Below are 21,416 nucleotides of genomic sequence, written 5' to 3' on the forward strand. Positions count from 1 at the left end.
AGTTATTTTCAAGAAGCTTAGCTTTCACTTTTTAAAAAATTAATCTCTAGCTGTTATGGCTAGGTGAAAACCCAAGAAACTCTTTCAAAATGTGACCCAAGTGCAAAGGATACAGCGATGTCTGCCTGAGTTTGCACAGAACTCAAAACAATTGTTCTGAGATGTCCACCGCCCCCATTCTTTTCAGTGAGTGCTAAATCAAATGCCAATGATGATACTTATAGGCCAACTTTGTTAAATTCACTACCCATGAAAACATGTAAGAAAGGAGAAACAGTATAATATGAAGATCTAAAGAATCTAATCTGAGTGACCATTCTTATGGAGGCCTATAACATGGGAAGGTTAAACAAGGTGGCATTACTGTTTTCATTTTCCTACATTGGGGGCTCAGCTTTCAAATGTTTGGGAAATGTTAATATAATCCCATACCAAAAAAATACATGAAGAGAATTTAGATAAGCATGCTCACCTTTAGCTCTGACTTTGTGTGTATTCTTTAGGATATGCTGCTTGGTTGTATGATCACATAGAATTTCTCAAATATAATAAAACAGATTTTTAAAATATCCTTTAGCCTCATGTTACAGCCAAGATCTGCTCCATTCGTTTACACATGCACACATTGTGGCTTTTTGTTACAGTAAATCAGAAACTGCTGGACTAAAGTAGCATAACAGTCTCCCTTAAAATCTACAAATAAAATCTACAAATTTTTAAAAATCTACAAGTGAAATAAACCTCAAGGCTATAATATTGTTCCTAATTTATTTTCTTGTCTCTTAATTGTCCTCTTACACTGCTCTACAGCCAAAATGCTTCTGAAATAAATGTAGTCAAACTTTACTAACTCTGGGTCACTGAGAACGAAAATGATGCTTAAAATTGTTGATTGGCTCTAGTTTTCAAGATATGCTATTGGGTCAGTATATACGACCCTTGACTTGCGAATGGCGGAGGATAAGTGAGTTATAAAGGGAGGGGATCTCAATTTAAACCAGAAATGACTAAAATACATCTTTGACTGGATCTATGAATAAATCTATGACTAGGTTTGGACAGTACTTGCTTTTTAGGCAAAACAATGAATGATGCAATCTGAAGCTGGTATTGCGTCATACATGATATGAATTGCATCGTGTTATTCCTAGAAGTCATGGATGATGCAATCATAACGAAGCTTACATCGCTCTGCTGAACAAATTGCCCTATATCAGCTCTAGAAATCATACAGTGTCGTGCTCTCTTATTTGTCAGTGTTTGATTTTGCAAAGGGACACATTTCTGTTTAGCCAAAGTGAGCAGAGTTGCCTCGTACTTGTGTCAACAGTGCAAATAACTTCTGCTATGTTTGTGGTGAAGTGACTTTTGCATCACAAAAGCGCAGTATAACCACTATGGTTAAGAAAGCCTATCACCTTTATTTTGGCTGCAAAATTGGAGATCAGGACAAGAGGTGGGCCCCACACATATGCTGCAACACCTGTGCAACAAATCTTCTCCAGTGGTTGAACAGGAAAAGGAAATCTATGCCTTTTGCAGTGCCAATGATTTGAGAGAGCCAACAGATCATACCAGCAATTGTTACTTCTGCATGGTGCCTCCAGTTGGGAAAGGTGTGTCAAAGAAGAAAAAGTGGACTGTGCATTATCCAAACATTCCATCAGCTATACGCCCAGTACCCCACGGAGAAGGACTGCCGGTTCCTGATGCACCAGAAGCATTCTCACTTGAGTCAGACGAGGAAGAGGAAGAGGATGAAACTTCTGGTCCTGAACCATCAATGTCACAGGACCCACATTTTCTCCCATCCTCCTCCTTTGAACCACACCTCATAACACAAGGTGAACTGAATGACTTTGTCAGGGATTTGGAACTACCCAAGAGTAAGGCAGAGCTGTTGGGCTCCAGACTACAGCAGTGGAATCTCCTGGCAGGTGATGTTAGGGTTTCCATGTTCCGTGACCGTCAAAAGGATCTTGTCCCATTCTTCTTCATGGAAAGTGATCTTGTAGCCTGCAACAACATCGACGGTGTGATGGCAGCCCTCAACATCCTTCACGATCCAGATGAGTGGAGACTGTTCATTGATTCGTCGAAGACGAGTCTTAAAGCTGTTTTGCTGCATAATGGCAATGTTTTGCCATCAATTCCAGTTGGTCATGCAGTCCATATGAAGGAAACCTATGACAACATGAAACAACTTTTGAGGTACATAAACTATGACCAACATCAGTGGCTGCTTTGTGGCGATTTGAAGGTTGTTGCTCTCTTGCTTGGTCTGCAGACTGGATACACAAAGTACTGCTGTTTTTTCTGCGAATGGGATAGTCGTGCAAGAGATTCCCACTACATCAAGATAGATTGGCTACTCCGACAGTCACTGGAGCCTGGGAGGAAAAGTGTTCAGCATCCATCACTTGTTGAATCAAGGAAGATTTTGTTACCACCCTTACACATCAAGCTGGGTCTGAGAAAGAACTTTGTCAAGGCCATGGACAAAACACAAGCAGCTTTCAAGTACCTCCGTGGAAAATTTCCAAGGTTAAGTGAAGCTAAGATAAAGGAAGGTGTCTTTGTTGGTCCTCAGATTTGTGAACCTCTTCGAGATGATGCATTTGACCATGCACTTCGTGGCAAGGAAAAGACGGCATGGAAAGCCTTCCAGTTAGTAGTAATAAATTTTCTCAGAAACAACAAGGCAGACAACTACAGGTTGTTGGTGGAAAACCTTCTCAAGGCATACAAAAGCCTTGGTTGCAACATGTCACTAAAGATACATTTTTTTGCACTCTCATCTAGATTTTTTTCCACCAAACTCCATTGCAACAATGGAGAAATGCTATCAGGGCAAATGGAGCTCATCAGTGCTTGCAGACTATTGCTGGACAGTGACAAAAGATGCTCCATTTAATGAATACAAGAGACAAGCCAAGAAGCGCCAAGTAGACACTGAATAGGACTAAACTATGTACATAATAGTTTTTTGCCTTTTGCTTCATAATAAATTTTATTTATATAACCCTCTTGCTGATTTTTAAAGTGTTACATAAACAGGATAGGTGAAATATTATCATGTAAAGCAACCATAAACACATGAAAAGACCTAGGTTTACAATTTATGATTAAAACTCTATCATCTACACAATATACATAGACGTAAAATGTAAAAACTTAAATATCTTGGAAGCAGTAGCCAATCAGTTGTTTTAATTGTCATATTTGAATTCAGCACATCAAAATACATAATAAATAGCACATTTTATCTCTGAAGCAGACAACTTGTAAAAAATTGTAGACCAGTGTTATCTGTGTCTAGATATTACACCATGGCATGACTATCCTAATGCTATAATGTACATTGCAATATCTATCCACGGATAAAAGTTCACTGTTATCTTTAAACAGTTTACTATTACATAAATATGTATTAGACAATATTTAACTTGTAATGTAGTAACAGGGCTGAACTGTATCCATAAATACTTGTATTAAAATAAGTTGTGTTAATTTTAATGAAGGATGCATATATTTTTATTGATTTATGACTCATGGGTATTTTATTTACACAGCACTTAACACAGCAGTGAGCCAGTCAAATTTTTTAAGCTTTAGAAAACCTTTTCTCTCTCTCTACATATAAAAAAACATTTCCGGTGAGACAACAGAGTGATGTCATCACATCATTCTGCATCCCACAGCCCCTCCCTCCACCGTCAATCACCTTGCTTCCTCCCTCCCTCCCCAGTGGCCTGGCAGGCCGGAGCCAGGCAGCCTCACCCTTCTCTCCTTGCCGCACCAGCAGCCCCATCACACTCCCCCTTGGCCAAGACTCTGCACCCCCAGTGCCTTCACAGTGTGGTGAGTGGAGACCTTTCACCCCCAGCCTGCTCCTGCCCCCTCCCTCCTGGCCAGACACCTACCCGCAGCTGGCTCCTGCAACCTCCCCTGCTCTTCCACCCTCCCCCCGCCCCGGCCACACATCTACCCCAAGAGAGGGGCGGGGGTTGGCGAGTGTAGCGAGCAGGAGGTGCAGCCCCCTCCTAAAAATAACAAATTTTAAAAGGTCTCCAGGTTGAGAATGCTAGCTAAACATATTACACTCAGATTACAAAAAAAAAAAAAAAAAAAAAAAAAAGGCAGCACGCAGCTGAGTTTTTAAAGTTAACAGCAAGAGACTCTCAAATACAGTAGCTTTTGTGATAATAAGCACAGTACATATAAAGAATGTTACAAGCAACACATCTATTTCTTTATATATATTAACTAATTCTCACAACAGGATAACAGAGGACAAATGACTTGCTCAACCTCACAGAGAATGTTGGTGTGAGATCAAAAAGCAATGCTTGACACCTAATCCTATGCTCAGACACGTCTCTTATAATGTGCCAGAACAGGGCCAATAAGAACAATATAACAGAAATACTCACTGTCTTTCCATACTTGCTATTTCCTGGTTATCTTCTTTAACCTATACAAACGAATATCAAATGTTTCAAAGGCAAAAAAGAGATACAATCGAAAAGATACACAAAACCAAATGATTAATTCATTCATTCTAGGAATTAAGTGTCAGCCTGCAAAAGAGCTGGTTGTAAATAATTCTTCTACAGCCATTGCTTTGCTGAATAAAAGATGGAATATCATCATTTAGTGGTGTCACCTTTACAGCTACCTCCCAATGGTACCCCTCTCTTTTCTTTCTCCAATATTTTCAACTTTAATGCAATATTTTACAGTCTAGTCCTGCAACACTTACTCTCATGAATACAATCATGCAAACAGCTTCATTTAAAGTAATCAGATTACTTACGTTAGTAGGAATTACTTACACCAGAAAAAGTTTGCAGGACTGGGTCCTTAATTAACCAGATGACTCATCTTTCCCAAACATTTTAGACTTGAGCTAGAAAGATGTTCAATAAAATGAATCCAATTTTCCCACCCCCAAATGCTCCCTTCCTACACTGAGCGTGAAAGTGATTAGAACAGGAGCTATTTCAGTCAGTTTTATATTCGCTGAAAACTCCACCCCCTCCCGGTAATTTTAATTGGATAGATTCCAGCCCCTTTGTGTTGCTAAAAGGAAAAAGGGCCAGAACCAAGACAGAGAATCTAACTCCATGTTTTTACATTGTCATTTAAAAAAACCCACAGCATTAAAAAATGTAAATAAAAGACGTAATAAAATATTTTTTCCTGCCTCTTTCAGTAATCTCTCTCTTTCTTCCTGTGGAGATCCCATACTCGTGTCATTTAAAAAAACCCACAGCATTAAAAAATGTAAATAAAAGATGTAATAAATTATTTTTTTTCCCTGCCTGTTTCAGTAATCTCTCTCTTTCTTCCTGTGGAGATCCCATACTCTTGTCCTCAGCAATCATTTGATCTCGATGTTCCTCAAGGCCATGAAGTTTTTCATACAGCTGCACAGCCTCTTGTTTTACCTGGGAGTGCGCTATTTCCTGAGTAGAACAAGTAAACACTGGTTAGATTTCCAGTGGACAATACATTGTTGAAATGCTTGTGTTTTTATTTAGCAAAAGTTTATGTATATAATAAAACTAGTTTATTTGCAATTTACAGTGAAGTCTGTACAAAAGATTGGCATATAATCTAGCTGTCTAGGTTCTAAGCATTTCAGTGCTATCTGAGTACTTTATTAGGCAGTGTCTTGCTTTTACAGTCTAACCTAATGGAACTCCAAAGATAAGGTCTAATAAGGAAGCTATACAGAAGAGGAGGCAGAAAGTTGTTGCATGCTCAAGACATTTTCACTGTGATATCAAGCCCCATACATACATCAAAATGTCTAAAATGTGAAGGAGTTGTCAAAATAGCAATGCCACTAAACTGAAAGTAAGACAAGATCACTGTAACTGTTGTTTTCTGAAGACATACATCATGTTCACACTCTAGGGTACATATTCCTCTGAGAGACCAATGCAGGCAATCTTTAGTTTCAGTGGTTATACCCCTGGAGGGGAGGGGGAGGGGGGGGGGGGGGAAAGGGAGAGAGAGGGGGAGAGAGAGAGAGAGAGAGTGTGTGTGTGTGTGTGTGTGACAACTCCTGCTACAGAATTTAGACCTGTTCTTCCAAAGTGGGAGGTGAAGGCACTCACACATATATACTAAAGACGACTGAGTCATAAGGAGAAATTGCAAATCTCTCAACTCTTTGGGGAGAAGAATTTGTGAGTGATCTGCTTTACGTATTCAGAGAACATTTTACATGTAATTTTCTGATTTCTAATGTTCCAAAAGAATACATCTGACAATGTTAAGGGAAAATGAAAAATAGAGTTTAGAAAGGAACCCTCATCAGACCTATACAAGTCCTCTATACTGAATGCTAGAGTTCTAGTGATACATTATGTTCTGATTTCTTTCTGAGGAGTGAATCGAAGGCAGTGGAAAACTTGGGGAAAGCCACAGGCCCATGAGAGCACAGTAAAATTTAGCTCAGGCTAGGGAGTACAAGCAAGCCCCTTCATGTTATTTAAGCACTATATTGCCTCTGCAGGGATGGGAGAAATTAACATGCAGAATGACCTTCAATGAAGCATCCATACTGCATCAAGATACTGACACTGATTTGGGCTCATACACCTATGTACAATAAAAAGGAGCCCTTGTATTATGGTTTGGAAGGACTGCATTTGCTATTCCAGCATATAGGCTAGAAAAGTGGCCACAGGTCAATGTTACAGTCCTGATCTTGTTTGTTGACGGAATTCAATTTTCCCAGACATTTATTTAGATCCATAGACAAAATAGTTTACTCTATTAGAATAAAAAGAGTGATTTTCTTAACAATTTCAAAAGTGATAATTTACATCTATCATGTAATCACTGAGCTATAGTTCACATGTATGACATACCAGCTGTAAAATACCTGATTACTTGACATCTAGCAAAAATAAATTATGAAACATAATTGGTGGGTTTGACCCTATCCGATAAAAATAAAATTACAGTATATGCATTAATGGCCTGAGGCTGTACCACTGAAATGGATGGGAGCTTTGCCCTGATCTTTAAGAGTGCATGTTTATGCTATTAAAGAGTTACAGAAAAACTACACTGTGGTACTTTGCTGATGTACAAATTCTTTTTGCATTTACAATATAAATAGATCAGTTATTTATCTTCATACATACAGCTCTTAGAGTGTCTTCCTTTACATTCAATGCATCCAACTCCTGCTGCTGAGCATCTAATTCCTAGAGGAAATGAACATGAATAGTTTAGGTAAAAATTACCATTGGAGGAGGACTTTCTTCCCTATTCTGCACATTTGATTCCAGCAAATGCCATAGAACATTCAGTCCTTCTTGTTAAGTGTATTTGTGAATAGGATAAGACCCCTTCCTCCAATCTGTGCCTGGCAGAGCTTTGCTAGCTTTGCAGGATTGCAGTTTTGTGATTAAGCTTCATATTACTGTTACTTATATCTTGGCTGTAATTATGAACCATTATACCCTTTCACCAACTTTTTCTTTGAAGGGAAGATGTTCATTGAAAAAATAATATTTTTAAAAATTATTTTCATCTCTTTTGTTAATCTTTAAATAACTGAAACAAAGAACTTCAAATACATCGATGTTTAATTTTCTTATGTAAATGGCAGGCAATTATTGTAGTGGATAAGGAATCAGAAATCTTGGGTTCTGCTCTCTGCTCTGTCACTGATTTACGAACATAAGAACAGCCATATCGGGTCAGACCAAAGGTCCATCTAGCCCAGTATCCTGTCTGCTGACAGTAGCTAATACCAGATGACCCAGAGAGAGGGAATACAACTTGAAGTGTGACCTTTTACAGGTTATTCAGATCTAGAACCTGCAAAGTTTATACATGTATTTTTTACGCATGCATTTACTGCTAAGCATCTGAGCATTTGCAGGATTCATTCAAGGCCTTAATTTCCACACCTTAATATCCCCATCTGTAAAATAACAGTAATGATGGAGGAGAATGAAAATAATTTATTTATTTTAAACCATGTTGAGATCTACAGATAGAAAATGCTTGGTATTATTTTGTTTCTAATCAATTTCATTTCCTGGTTTTCATGCACTAGCACAAAGTTGAAATGTTGGGGATAATGCTATCTGAAAGTTTCCCTTTAATTTAATAAGATTAAATTCTTTAGTATTCCAAACTATATTGTGGAATTCATGGAACTAATTTTACATATATCTTAGACTAACAATATGAGAAATCCCACCTGTAACAGTTTTTCATTGGTATCCTTCATCTCCACATATTTAGCTTGATTCTCCTGAGACATATTTTTTATTATGTCATCAGCTACTTGTTTTTCACGTTCAATATCTTCTTCCACTGCTTGAATTAACTTTTCTTTGCTGTAATAACAGAGGAAAGTGAAAGTAATGTTATAACTCACTATACTGTTTATTTATAAAAACAAAGAGATGCTCATTCCTGGTTTTAACCACCTAAAACAATCTAATATCACAAATATAATACATAACCAACCACCTTCCTCAGAATGAAATATAGTCCATCTGATAAAATAAGTGCATCATTACTATAGATTTTTTGCTTGAAATATATATGAAACACTTTGTATAATTGTGGACCTGATTCTTCTGTCTTAACATTTAACTCACTGAAGTCAACTGCAATTTTGAACACAAAACAACTATAGCAGCCGTGGCCAACCTGCGGCTCACGAGCAGCAAGCGGCCCTTCCCCCCCCAGGGTGCAGCTTGTGAAGCCTCCCCACCATGGCTCAAAGTCACTCCCACACCCCTGAAACCGCCCTTTCCTCCCGGCTCCCTGGGCTCACTGGGGCAGGGGAGCTGTCCAGTGCGGCCATTAAATATGGAGCATGAAAGATGGCATCGGCTGGCGGGAGCCTGATGTGGCCAAAAAGCTTCTGAATGCATTTTCTTAATGACTTTTTTTGTTTTGTTTTACTCGACAACTTTGCCCCGGTTCTTCGCACTGGATCCACGGATATCTTGGCTCTTTGCCTGGAATGGGTTGGCCACCCCTGAACTATAGGATCAGACCTATCAAAGTAACTTTTTGAACACTGATATACCATGCAATGGTTCCTCCTAAATAAAGATGGATTATGTGTCAGATTTAAGATACTACTAAAGATAAGTGCTTGAATTATATCACCTTTACAATACAACAAACTAAAAAAATGTGAGGCTTGCAAACCATGAATTTTCATTTAAAATTTTCCACATATGTAAAGATCTGCAGATTTTAATTCTGATTACTAGCCTCACTTATAAAATAAGCCTTTTCTCTTAAACATTCTTCAGTTAACCACAACTCATCCTTTGTGTAAGCTCCTGCGATGTTTTAACTTGATTTTTCCTATGTGATCTGAAATTAAGAGGCCTAAGCATATTACCACCAGACTTCCTTAGTGACTATAGATCCAAATAACTAAGATGACTATAAGAAATTGCTCAACCTAGTCAATCTTTTGCTAAGGAAGTTCTAGCCTTTTATTTATTTATTTTTAGCTACCTGCCTGGTCACAGAGTACAAAGGTTAAAAACAAAGTAAAATGCTGTGGCAACATCTTTCCTCTTTTTAATGCACAGGAAACACACAACTATACATATTCTCTCTTTAAAAATAAAAAAGGTAAGATACTTTATAGATTTTTTTTTCAAAGCCAGCTTAATAGTCTTAAATGTGTGGGAAAATAATTTTGTTTATATAATTTGATTGTCAGACTGGAAATAGATCTCATATTAAAGACACCCTGGGCTCCTCAATCAATATGAGCTCTTCACGAGCCAAACTACTGCATTATACTTTGTTAAAAGATTAGAAAGCAGCCCGAGTCTTTTGGAAAGGAAAATGTTTCTGATTTTACAAGCTACACTTCTTCCTAATTTACTCTTGAAAATTGCATTTTGTATTTGTTTTTTAACTAATGTAGGAATTGTAGAGGACATCACTATGAAATGAAAACTCCTAAGAAGCCATTTTTGAAACATATTCAAAGAAAGCATGTATGGGCTCAGATCATGGGAGAATGTTAAGATATTAATGATGTCTGTCTGCCTGATTTTTTTTCCAAATGACTAATTTTTTAAAAAACATCTATTTTAATAGATCATTCTTCAATAGTATGCCTTGATTATTTTATAATAATTTAAAATCATGAACATATTTTGGCTTGTATGCTGATGGGTCTTTTCACAGTGAAAGAAACTGACTGATTTACATAAGAAAAAATGTAGACAGAATTGTTTTTTTTTTTAAACAGTTTCACCATTTAACAACTTGTAAAGATTTGTTTCCCTTATACAAATTGCAATAATATTCAACAGAGGGATATAAATTAGACACTTTGAAATTGCAAATGAAGACGGGATTTGAATTTCCCACTCTTCATTTGCATAATCACATTATGGTGCTCTTTCGAAAAAGCACTATTTCGAAAGTGAAATCGCAATCTAGATGCAGTTCTTTCGAAAATGGAAGCCTCGGATTACAGGATCTTTTGGAAAAGGCTTCTATTTTCAAAAGAACCATGTCTAGATTGTGGTTTCACTTTTGAAATAGCACTTTTTCAAAAGAGCACTATGATGCGATTATGCAAACAAAGCGCAGGAAATTCAAATCCTGGCTTCATTTGCAATTTTGAAGTGTCTAATTTATATTCCTCTTTCGAAAGAGGGACATAGTCTAGACACACCTTTGACAGAGGGATGTAGTCTTATTTAGGTTCTTAGCAATATTTACATAACACAAAAACACAAGAAGTTATGATGAATCATTTCTTTCAACTATAAATCAACTTTTGTTTACATGACTAAAACCAGGAGCATGCCTTTAAACTAATAATAAAGCAATATAAATGTTGGTCCTAACATACAAAAATATTCTCTTTTCTAGACTTTGAAGATGAAAATCACTTGGCTAATGATCTGGATTGGAGCAGTATTTTCAAATCCAGTCACGGGTGAATGCACTATTACTTCTCAATCTGTAAGTTTTAAACCAAACTGTTTTAATTTTTTATCATTTTCTTAGATACTCCACAGAGAGGTGATTCCTTTACATTACGGCTACTCAACACATGGCCCGTGGGCCGCATGCAGCCTATGACCTATTTGTTTGAGGCCCACGGTGCAGTTTGGGTTTACACAGGGCTCAACATGCAGCCCGTGGTAGGAGCCAAAACAAAACAAACAAAAAAATCAATAATGGTCCTTTGTTGATATGTGTTTTAGTAGTTAAATTCCTGGATTGTCATTGCTCATTAAAAGTGCTGTCATATGGGTGGAAATCAGGTAAATATTCATCATCATCATCATCAACCATGGACTCAACACCCATTGGTGTTTGATGCCGCCCTCACTATTTCCTTCCATCTTTCCCTGTCCAGTTCAGAGAGGCTTAGTTTCTGTAGACTAGTTCCACACCAATCTGCTATATCATCTACATATTCTCTGTAGGGTCTGCCTCTCCTATTCGGACCATCCATTATGCCGAATACCAGGGTCTTTACTTTTTGCTCGTCGTTCGTTCTGCAGATATGCCCGAATAGCTGTAACTTCCATTGTATAATCTTCTTCTGCTCTTTCAGCTGTATCTTCCTATATAATTCCTCATTGGTGACCTTCTGCACCCATGCTATTCTCAGGATCTTTCTATAACAACTTCTCTCGATTGCATTTTATTAATATCAGCAGAACTGACTTAACTGGGGCCTATGCATTGTGTAGTCTTGCCTTAATCTTTATATTCACGCTCATTAGTGTGAAAAAGATGTTTGCATCTATTTGCTTATATATTTGCATGTATATGCAACCACACTTAAGTTGTGAACCTCGGCATGTGCTGAGAATATCACTGTGACTCCTGGGGCTTTCAAAGTCAAATAGCCCTGTTTTAGATCAAAGACTTGTATTTTAACAATAGCCTCATCTTCAGCCTCCTCAATATATTACAGTATACCTATAGCTAGATAGATATCCATCAACCTAATGGTAGAAGACCATGTAGAAAAGGAACAAAAATGACTCTCTCTTACTTGGACAATGCAAATAATTATGACAAAGCTCCATTTTGTATTTTATTGAATTGAAAAAAATCTATTTGATATGGTTACATTCTCAGATTTCAATCCAAATTCCACTGAAGTCAACTGTCTTTCGCCCTGACTCCAATTAGTTTTGGAACAGACTCAAAAAACTAAGAGACTGAGCACTTTCAAATACCACTAAAGACAAGAGAGTTGATGGGGTTCAGCTATTCACAGTCAGCCTCACAGCTTTTGAAAATAATAACAATAATATGAATCACATGAAGCAAAATGCAGGACAATGTAGCACTTTAAAGACTAACAAGATGGTTTATTAGATGATGAGCTTTCGTGGGCCAGACCCACTTCCTCAGATCAAATAGTGGAAGAAAGTAGTCACAACCATATATACCAAAGGATACAATTTAAAAAAATGAACAAATATGAAAAGGACAAATCACATTGCAGAACAGAAGGGGAATGCGGGGGGGTGGGAAGGGGGAGGAAGGAAGGTAAGTGTCTGTGAATTGCTGATACCTTCCCTTGCAACAAACCCCGTTGCCAGCTTTGTCCACATATTCATTCTGCTGATACCATTATTGGACCTAACCAAGTGAGTTATAAGATCAAGAACACATATTCCTGCGCATCCAGAAATATAATCTACGCTATCATGTGCCGAAAGTGTCCGTCTGCTATGTACATTGGACAAACATCTCAGACACTTCGCCAAAGGATTAATGCCCACAAAACAGATATCAGACAAGATCACAAAGAGAAAACAGTTTCTTGCCACTTTAACCAGAAAGGACACTCTCTAAATGACTTAGCCACCTGCATTCTGCTACAAAGACCTTTTACATCTGCACTTGAAAGGGAATCCTCTGAACTGTCATTCATGTTAAAATTCGACACTTACCAACAAGGACTTAACAAGTCTTTGAACTTTCTCACCCATTACCAAGACAGTTTCCCCAATTATCACCTGTAATACCATTAACTCACAAACATCCCACTCTCCCTACCTTTAATATCAGCAATTCACAGACACTTACCTTCCTTCCTCCCCCTTCCCACCCCCCCGCATCCCCCTTCTGTTCTGCAATGTGATTTGTCCTTTTCATATTTGTTCATTTTTTTAAATTGTATCCTTTGGTATATATGGTTGTGACTACTTTCTTCCACTATTTGATCTGAGGAAGTGGGTCTGGCCCACGAAAGCTCATCATCTAATAAACCATCTTGTTAGTCTTTAAAGTGCTACATTGTCCTGCATTTTGCTTCAACTACCCCAGACTAACACGGCTACATTTCTATCACTATGAATCACATGGGTAGCCATGTTAGCCTCTTACATCTGATGAAGTGCGTTTTTGCCCATGAAAGCTTATGCCCAAATAAATCCATTAGTTTTTGAAGTGCCACAGGACTCCTTATTGTTTTTAAGTAATGAGATAATAGAATTTCATTTTTCACCTCACTCTTTCCAAAGAGAATTTTAGTTTAATCGGTCCCTCCTTCTTGTACTTATAGTTTGGGTGTCACGATTCACAACTGGGTAACTAAACTGCTGTTATATTGATTACACTGCTTACATTAAGGTAGTAACTTGCTGCCCACTTGTCTAAAACTAACTTTACTATTTATCTTTGCACTAACTTGTCAAAGAGCAAACTGCACACACACTAAAAGAGAAATCCACCCTTTTGTAAAAATAAAACAGGTTTCAGTGTACTCATTGGCATGAAGAATAAAATCAGAGTAGACAATAGACTCTCAAAGTAGAGATGACTGCAGGTAGGTTAGTTTCAACCCAGAAAACCAAATTAGTTTAAGTACTTTGGTTGCAATAAAAAATTAATTTTTAGTGAACTCAATCCTTCTCCACAAATGAAAATCTTATTAAAACTAGCATCTTTAGAGATGAAACAAAAAATAAAGAAAAAACAAAAATTAGTTCTCTCTCCAACTCTTGCCCACTTCCTTTCATTCAGGCATAGCTTATCTTCAGGGATCTCCCTGTTATGTAGGAAGATACTTCTTTTTATACTAAGCCCCTCTTCCTAGTAGGCCTGGCCAAACCTTCACATTACATTTCTAATTGCCTTGGGCCATTAACTCCCAGGTTAATCCCCTCACAAGGGATGGAGCTGGTGGTGCTTTGTCACCTTTCCTTCCTGTTGGAATTCCAAAATTGCTTCCATTAGATGATATTCACCACCCCAGTGACCATGAACCTTATCCCACAAGTATATTTTAAAGAAAATCAGAACAGAATAGTATGGGTCCAGGGCTTTCTCTCTGGATCTCAAAGAGATGGCATGCTTGGTTACAAGGGGTTTTTGCACTGCAAGAGCCCACATCAATCCTTTCTATTAGAAAATATTTTGTAATTTATATTGTTTTTCTCTCTCCCTTCAACAGGTCATTTGTGAGGAATCTGCAAAGAATTACTCTTCTATTCCTACCTTAAGTAAAAATGTTACTAAATTGTATCTAAGTAACAACAGCATTCTTTTAAACAGAACTGACAAAAAGGTTCTTCAGCTATTTATTAACTTGACTGAATTGTATCTCAATGAAAATGCCATTACTGTGCTATATAATAATACCTTCTACAAGCTGTCAAAACTCACAATTCTAGATATAAGTCATAATTGTATCAATACAATTGAACAGGCTGCATTTGCAGGTCTAAATCAACTATCCACATTGTATCTAAATCATAATAAAATATTCCAGATGGATTCTTACATATTTACAATGCTGAAAAACCTGATGGTTTTGAGTCTACAGGGCAATTTGTTGGAGCACTTGGATATAAAAGCACCATTTAAACCATTTAGAATTAACTTAAAAAGAAATCCATGGAATTGTTCCTGTGGCCTGCTCCATTTACAGAAATGGTTGAATCTCTCATATGTGAAGCTAGGTAAGTTTTGACAACAGCAGCAATGAGTCCATTACAATACTTACAAAAGTAACGCCTCTACAGTATTTATTCCTCTCCAATCAACCATCATTATCCTGATCTTACATGAGTTAAGCCTCATCAGGCTTGTCATCAAGAATGAAATACAATTTAATATTGTAAATTAATAAGAAAACTCACTTATATACTATAATTTCTCACACTGCAGAACAGATCCTATCATCTCTCATGACCCTTTATTATTCATACTTTCAGAACATGAAAATGACACTTTGTGTGAATATCCAAATGCCTGGAACAAATTTTCCATCAAGACGGCACCTATCCAAAAATCTGATTGTGACTCAGGAAGAGGCTCTCTCACAAAGGCTGCACTTTCTAAATCTACCATTAGTCCTAAAACCATTGTCATTTTAACATCTTCTCTCGACTCTTCAAACAACAGTATTAGGAGCAATGCATCACATCCAGGTGATATACTGATGTTTCATTTCACTACTTCATAATAGCACTGTCCAGTACTACTTCTATGGGGCGCATCTCAAAAATAAGCCAGTGATATGGGAAATGCCATGCACTTAGGCACAGAAATATTGTGTTCACATTATGTGGAATTTATGTCATGCTTAACTTTATCAAGAGCTCAAAACTGACCTGAATTACAATTCCATTATGGAATATTATAAAATAATATACATAAACTAATGATGTGAGGAGATCTGAGGTTCAAATAATGAGCTAAGTGTTTGTATTCTAAACCAGTGTTTCTCAACCAGTGGTACGAGTACCCTTGGGGTACTCGAGAGAAGTCTGAGGAGTACGTCGACACAACTTGAAAAATTTATATAGAAAGGCGGGGTAGAAATATTTAAATAATAAATAAATAATTAAATAACTGAAATTTGGAGAAAATTGAATTTTTGTTTTAAGTTTTATAGCGCTTTATTATTTTTGTACTTTTTACAACCAAAAATTTCATCACCTGCCCGGCTACAATTAAATTGTCTAAACAAATGTGTAGGAAAAAAAAATTGTGTGTGTGAAAATTTTAGGTACTGGGAGTACTTATAATTTTCTTTTAAATGGGTACTTTTTTGGGGAGGGGGGAGAAAGGGGACTTATTAAAAAAAAGTTTTAGAATCACTGTTCTAAATGAACTACAATTCAGTCACCCAGTTATACTGCTCACAATCTTCTATCTGTGAAAGGCTCCTTTCCATTTTTAGTTTTGTTCTTGGCATGCAAACACGGTCTATTGATTTACACATCCCTGATCACTGGTGTTCATTTTGGACTTCCCCTCCCCTTTGATATCTTACCTCCCCATTTTTCTAGGGATGTTAAAAATCATTTATTATGGTAACCCTGTAACTGCTAAAAATCTTAGCAGTTACAGACGCTTAGCTTTATACTGCAGAGCCCGCAGCAAAGCCTCCCCATGAGTGGAATGGGCATTTCTTGCCCACTCAGCTCCCGGGGAGGTGACCTCCTCCCTGGGAGAATGGGCAACCCTAGTCCGCTGGACTCCAGAGGAGAAGGCTTCTCTGTGGCAGTGCCACTTCCGTGGGAGTGAAGCGGCATTCCTTCCCATTCAGTTCCCGGGGAGGAGGCTTTGCTGCCCTGCCACAGTGAAGCCACTTCCCCAGGAGTTGGTTGAATTTAACTGATACCATTAACTGATCAGCGTGAGCGTAACAGTTAAATGGTTAATAGGTTAAACTCTAACATCCCTACTTTTTACCCACAATTAATTCTCTCTCTCATCCACCTCTCAGAGTACCAGCTTCACAGCCTTCTCCTGAGCCCATGTCACCATTGCATAGAGAGACCAATAGAACAAAAGTGAAAGAAGTGGGAAGAAGGGACACTAATTTCTGGATAGATTTATACCTATGAGGCTATCACAACCTCAAAATCCTTTAGGATGCATTAGCTGCCATAATTCATCGGGCACTGTGAACACACATGGTAGATTTGCGAGTAGATATTTTTGGCAGTTATGGTCTCTTGGGATTTTCAACATAAAGAAAATGAATCTGGTGGGGGGAGGGGAACGTACAAAATGAATGAAAGTTAAAAAGTGACTGATGTAGATGTTCTAGACTGCAATCACGTTCAGCTTGAAATTTGAAAATGAAAATCAATTTCATGTTCTATTGTCCTATCCTAGAAATGAACCTAAAGTTCACTTCAGATCTGAATAATGATTCATGGACTGTGCCCAGAACATTTAATCAGACCTTCAGTTCTGAAAGAAAGTTACTTAGTTAAACTTGGCCACACAGAACATTCTGAGTATCCTGAGGGTGAAAATATGGACGTAGGCACCCATATGTAGAAAAAGTGTCCCCAGTGCAGATTTTGGTTGCTCAAACATGGTATACAGGCAGTCCCCGCCTTACACGGATCCGACTTATGTCGGATCCGCACTTACGAACGGGGCTTTTCTCGCCCCGGAGCTTACGGGCGGCGGGTCACCACTCGTGTCCTCCGGGGCGAGAAAAGCTTCTCCCGGTCTCCCTGGTCTGCTGGGGCGGTCCAGCAAAGCCGCTGAACCTCCCCAGCAGACCAGGAACACCTGAGCAAAGCCGCCGCCTGGGCGGCTTTGCTCATTTGCCCGGGAGCAAAGCTGCCCAGGAGCAAAGCCGCCCAGGCAGCGGGACCCCCGCCGCCTGGGCAGCTTTGCTCCTGTCCCCCTGGTCTGCTGGGGGGGGTCCAGCAAAGCCGCTGGGGGGGTCCAGGCGGCGGCTTTGCTCGGGTGTCCCTGGTCTGCTGGGGGGGTCCAGCAGCTTTGCTGGACCCCCCCAGCAGACCAGGGAGACAGGAGCAAAGCCACACAGGCGGCATCCCGCCGCCTGTGCGGCTTTGCTCAGGGGCAAAGGAGCAAAGCCGCATGGGCAGCGGGGTCCCTCCGCCTGTGCGGCTTTGCTCGGGTCTCCCTGGTCTGCTGGGGGGGAGGGGGCGCAGCTAGTGCGCCCCCCCCCCCCAGCAGACCAGGCTTTTGTTGCAGGACGCCTCGGGTAGAGCAGCTGGGGTGCTGCTGGGTTGGTCCTGTGGGAACCTACCGGGCAGCGCCCCAGCTGTTCTGTCCCAGGCTCCAGATTCAGCAGCTGTTGAAACTGATCAGGCTGATTCCAGGAAACTGGGCGCAGAGCAACTCTGCCTCCGGCTTCCTGTAGTCAGCCCCTGGTCAGTTTCAGTGGCAGCAGCTGAATCTGGAGCCAGTTCCGACTTACATACAAATTCAACTTAAGAACAAACCTATAGTCCCTATCTTGTACGTAACCCGGGGACTGCCTGTACTATTAATAAAATACGAAAGAGTCAAGAATTCCTCTAGTAGTTTGTTTCCAAAAGTCCCTTATCTGTCCATAAAGCAATTAGTATTACAGGGTTTTTTTGGGTATTATGCAAGGAGAGTTGGTTGTTTTGGTTTAAGATATTTTATTTAATGTGATTTTACTTTCCTTTGTATTCTTAAAGGTTCTCCACCTCTTGGCAAAACTTGGGCCTTTCTGCTGGGTGTTGTGGTTTTTGTCCTAAGCACTTCATTACTGATTCTTATTGCCATAAAATTCCCAATGTGGTACCGCTACTTGATCAGCTACAATCACCATCGTCTGGAAGAGCAGGAACCAGAAATGTTTGAAAAGGAGTTTACAACTGATCTGGGCACTCCTCCATCAGTATTAAACATCAGTGAGCAATATCCCACTGTAATATTTGAACAAACTCATATATTCACACTTGATGAGGATGGTTTTATTGAGGACAAATATATAGATGACCCTGGATTAACTGAAAAGGTTTAAATTCGTATATAATGGATGATATTTTGACTTTTCAAGAGCTGATTATATAGGATCAATACATTCAAAATATTTTAAATAAATATTTCTAGTATATATTATAGATTGAAAACAAAGCTTTTGGACAAATGTGTGCTACATATTGTATTAAATGAATAGGTAAGAAATTTGGTGATGTGCATGCATTACCACAGTAACAAATATTTTAAAATATATAAGCATAGTCCGACACTAAAAATCTCACTGTGTAATTATAATAGGGAAAAATTACACCAAGTTCTTATATATTATTTTTTCATCAGTAGATTTCAAAACACTTTACAATGATAGCATCATTACTTCTGTTTTACAGCCAGGAACTGAGACAAAGTGTGGTGAAATGACATGTCCCAGCAGGCCACTGGCAGCAGTAACACTTGATCCCAGGTCTTCCGAGTCCCAATTCAATCTCTAGCCATTAGGCAAAACTAAGAACATTGAATAGAGCAACTAGGATTTTCTAGCTAAGCCACATTCAGTTTTATTTATTCATAAACAAAAAATAGTTGTTTGAGTAAGCAAAACAAAAGGCTGTTTCACCATGTCCCCCACATCACTTACATCCATCCATGAACAAAATACCATTATCACATACTGAATACTTTTTTATTTTATTCCACTGTTGACTGATGTCTTTTTAATGTTATGAAAACTGCCAATGTAGAACATATTTTTAACCATGTAAAGAAAAGATTGAGGCATTTCAGTTTTTAAACTGCAAATAGATGAATCTCCTCAAGATTTTCAAATATTCTTAAAATCAAGTTGTTGAGATATAGGGAAACATTTCATTTAAGGAATAATGTATAGTAAATGAGAAAATGGACAGTTTTTAATATTAAAAGAAAATATATTTCTTATTATTTCACAAAAGGGTTCATAAAATACAATGGATAGCAATGTCCTTACCATTTCACTGTTTTTTTATTGAAGTCATAAAATCTTTAGATTGTGTAAAAAAACAAGACTGGAAACATTAATGGCCCAAATCTACCTTCAAACAGACCCACTGGAATATATGCTATTGTTTCAGGAATTTATGGGGGTAGAACTGGCGCCAATTGTAAAAGCAAATTATAGAAAATTATATAAAACAGTTGGCAGGGATGTGACCATTTTTAGAATAATCAGAAATCACAAAACAACTCATTTTAATTATGTTATGATGGCTATGACAATATTTACTTGTTTCAGTCAGGAAATCAAACTTTAAAACAATCTTGATGAGAGACTAAATGCTGTCAAAGAACAAATTGTTTTTTTTAAAGGTGACACTGATTCTTACATAATTTTTTTATATAGCTTCATTTACTTGATGAACATAAATGCTGTAGTGACAGTACACCTTGTATGATTGACCTGATAAATTCTGATTGACTTATGAGAACAAATCCATTATATATTTTAAGTTATTTAGAAATCAATTTCTTTATTAAAATGTATTGAAAATATTTTAAATATACTTTAAACACTAAGTTGACTGAGGGACTGAAGTTTTAATCCTTACGAACCTTATTCAGTGACACTTGTAGAGAATACAACCAACTCTTAGGGAATATTTTTTGAGTTAAAAATTGTCTGACCAGTTAAATCATTTCTTCATCCTGACTCATTTTAATAAGCTATTTTATACTAAAATTCAATTTTCTGATATCTGATGTACTTACGCTTGTCTCTCTGTAAAAATTATATCAATACTTTGAGCTTCTCGGTCATTTTGAGTTTTTAGCTGTTAAAAAATGAATAATTAGTGAGTTACATTTCTGCATGAAAAGATCTTTGCCACTAATGAAAATATAAACACTAAAAATTCATAGAAAGTTATACATGCATTTGAATGAACAAGCGGAATGGAAGACCAAAATGGAAGTGGGAAGGAATAGCAGTGGCCTCTTAATCCAAAAGCATATCTGATCCTGCATATATGTATTCTGTAACTGTAATTCCCACTGAAAGCCGGCATTTGAATGGGTACTATAATCACAGAAACTGCACATCAATGTTTTTATTAATCATCAAGTTGGATTACTTGGGGTAAAAGCTATCCTCACTGGCTTCTCAGGCTACTTTACAAAGAAAAGTTCTTCCCAGCTATGAACAAAGTGAGCACTGGCACAGTCTTGGTGCTTGGAATAGTGATAGAAATGTAGCCGGGTTAGTCTGGTGTAGCTGAAGCAAAAAACAGGACTATGTAGCACTTTAAAGACTAACAAGATGGTTTATTAGGTGATGAGCTTTCGTGGGCCAGATCCACTTCCTCAGATCAAATAGTGGAAGAAAATTGGCGCAACCATATATACCAAAGGATACAATCAAAAAAATGAACACATATGCCAATTTTCCTCCACTATTTGATCTGAGGAAGTGGGTCTGGCCCACGAAAGCTCATCACCTAATAAACCATCTTGTTAGTCTTTAAAGTGCTACATAGTCCTGTTTTTTAGTGCTTGGAGGAACCCTTCGGTAGACTTATGAAATCAAGAAAGAACTTCTAGGGAAAGCACAGGTGATACGTATTTACTTCTGAACACACCATAGACCCATTATTGCAATGGAATCTCTTGAAGAACAGAGTATGGAGGAGAATGAAGAACAAGTAAAA

General features: G+C 38.1%; 2 protein-coding genes across 6 annotated transcripts in view; one reads left to right on the plus strand and one right to left on the minus strand.

Moving 5' to 3' along the window:
• The window catches only part of IFT74 (intraflagellar transport 74), a 122,053-nt gene that overhangs the window by 70,590 nt on the left and 30,047 nt on the right, over positions 1-21,416 (minus strand). For all 5 annotated transcript variants that reach the window (XM_006127246.5, XM_006127245.5, XM_075931462.2 and 2 more), the window contains 5 exons: positions 20,482-20,543; positions 8,234-8,372; positions 7,164-7,226; positions 5,325-5,468; positions 4,434-4,474 (listed from right to left, as the gene is read on the minus strand). In XM_006127246.5, the coding sequence (XP_006127308.2) occupies positions 4,434-4,474; positions 5,325-5,468; positions 7,164-7,226; positions 8,234-8,372; positions 20,482-20,543 (449 nt within the window). The remainder of the gene's footprint in view (positions 1-4,433; positions 4,475-5,324; positions 5,469-7,163; positions 7,227-8,233; positions 8,373-20,481; positions 20,544-21,416) is intronic.
• On the plus strand, positions 9,539-19,004 carry LRRC19 (leucine rich repeat containing 19). The gene is made up of 5 exons (XM_006127243.5): positions 9,539-9,639; positions 10,903-10,995; positions 14,459-14,966; positions 15,222-15,437; positions 18,450-19,004. Exons 1-5 carry the CDS (start codon positions 9,589-9,591, stop codon positions 18,776-18,778), a joined length of 1,197 nt encoding a protein of 398 aa, XP_006127305.1. The 5' UTR covers positions 9,539-9,588; the 3' UTR covers positions 18,779-19,004.

This window comes from Pelodiscus sinensis, chromosome 6, assembly GCF_052426305.1.
Source record: "Pelodiscus sinensis isolate ZL-2025 chromosome 6, ASM5242630v1, whole genome shotgun sequence".
NCBI lineage: Eukaryota > Metazoa > Chordata > Testudines > Trionychidae > Pelodiscus > Pelodiscus sinensis.

Excerpts from the sequence above, each read along its gene's own strand:
- LRRC19 (XM_006127243.5), top strand. The coding sequence starts at position 9,589 with ATGCACAGGAAACACACAACTATACATATTCTCTCTTTAAAAATAAAA. Across the intron at positions 14,967-15,221 it reads TCTCTCATATGTGAAGCTAG|AACATGAAAATGACACTTTG; the intron begins GTAAGTTTTGAC and ends TCATACTTTCAG. Across the intron at positions 15,438-18,449 it reads GAGCAATGCATCACATCCAG|GTTCTCCACCTCTTGGCAAA; the intron begins GTGATATACTGA and ends GTATTCTTAAAG.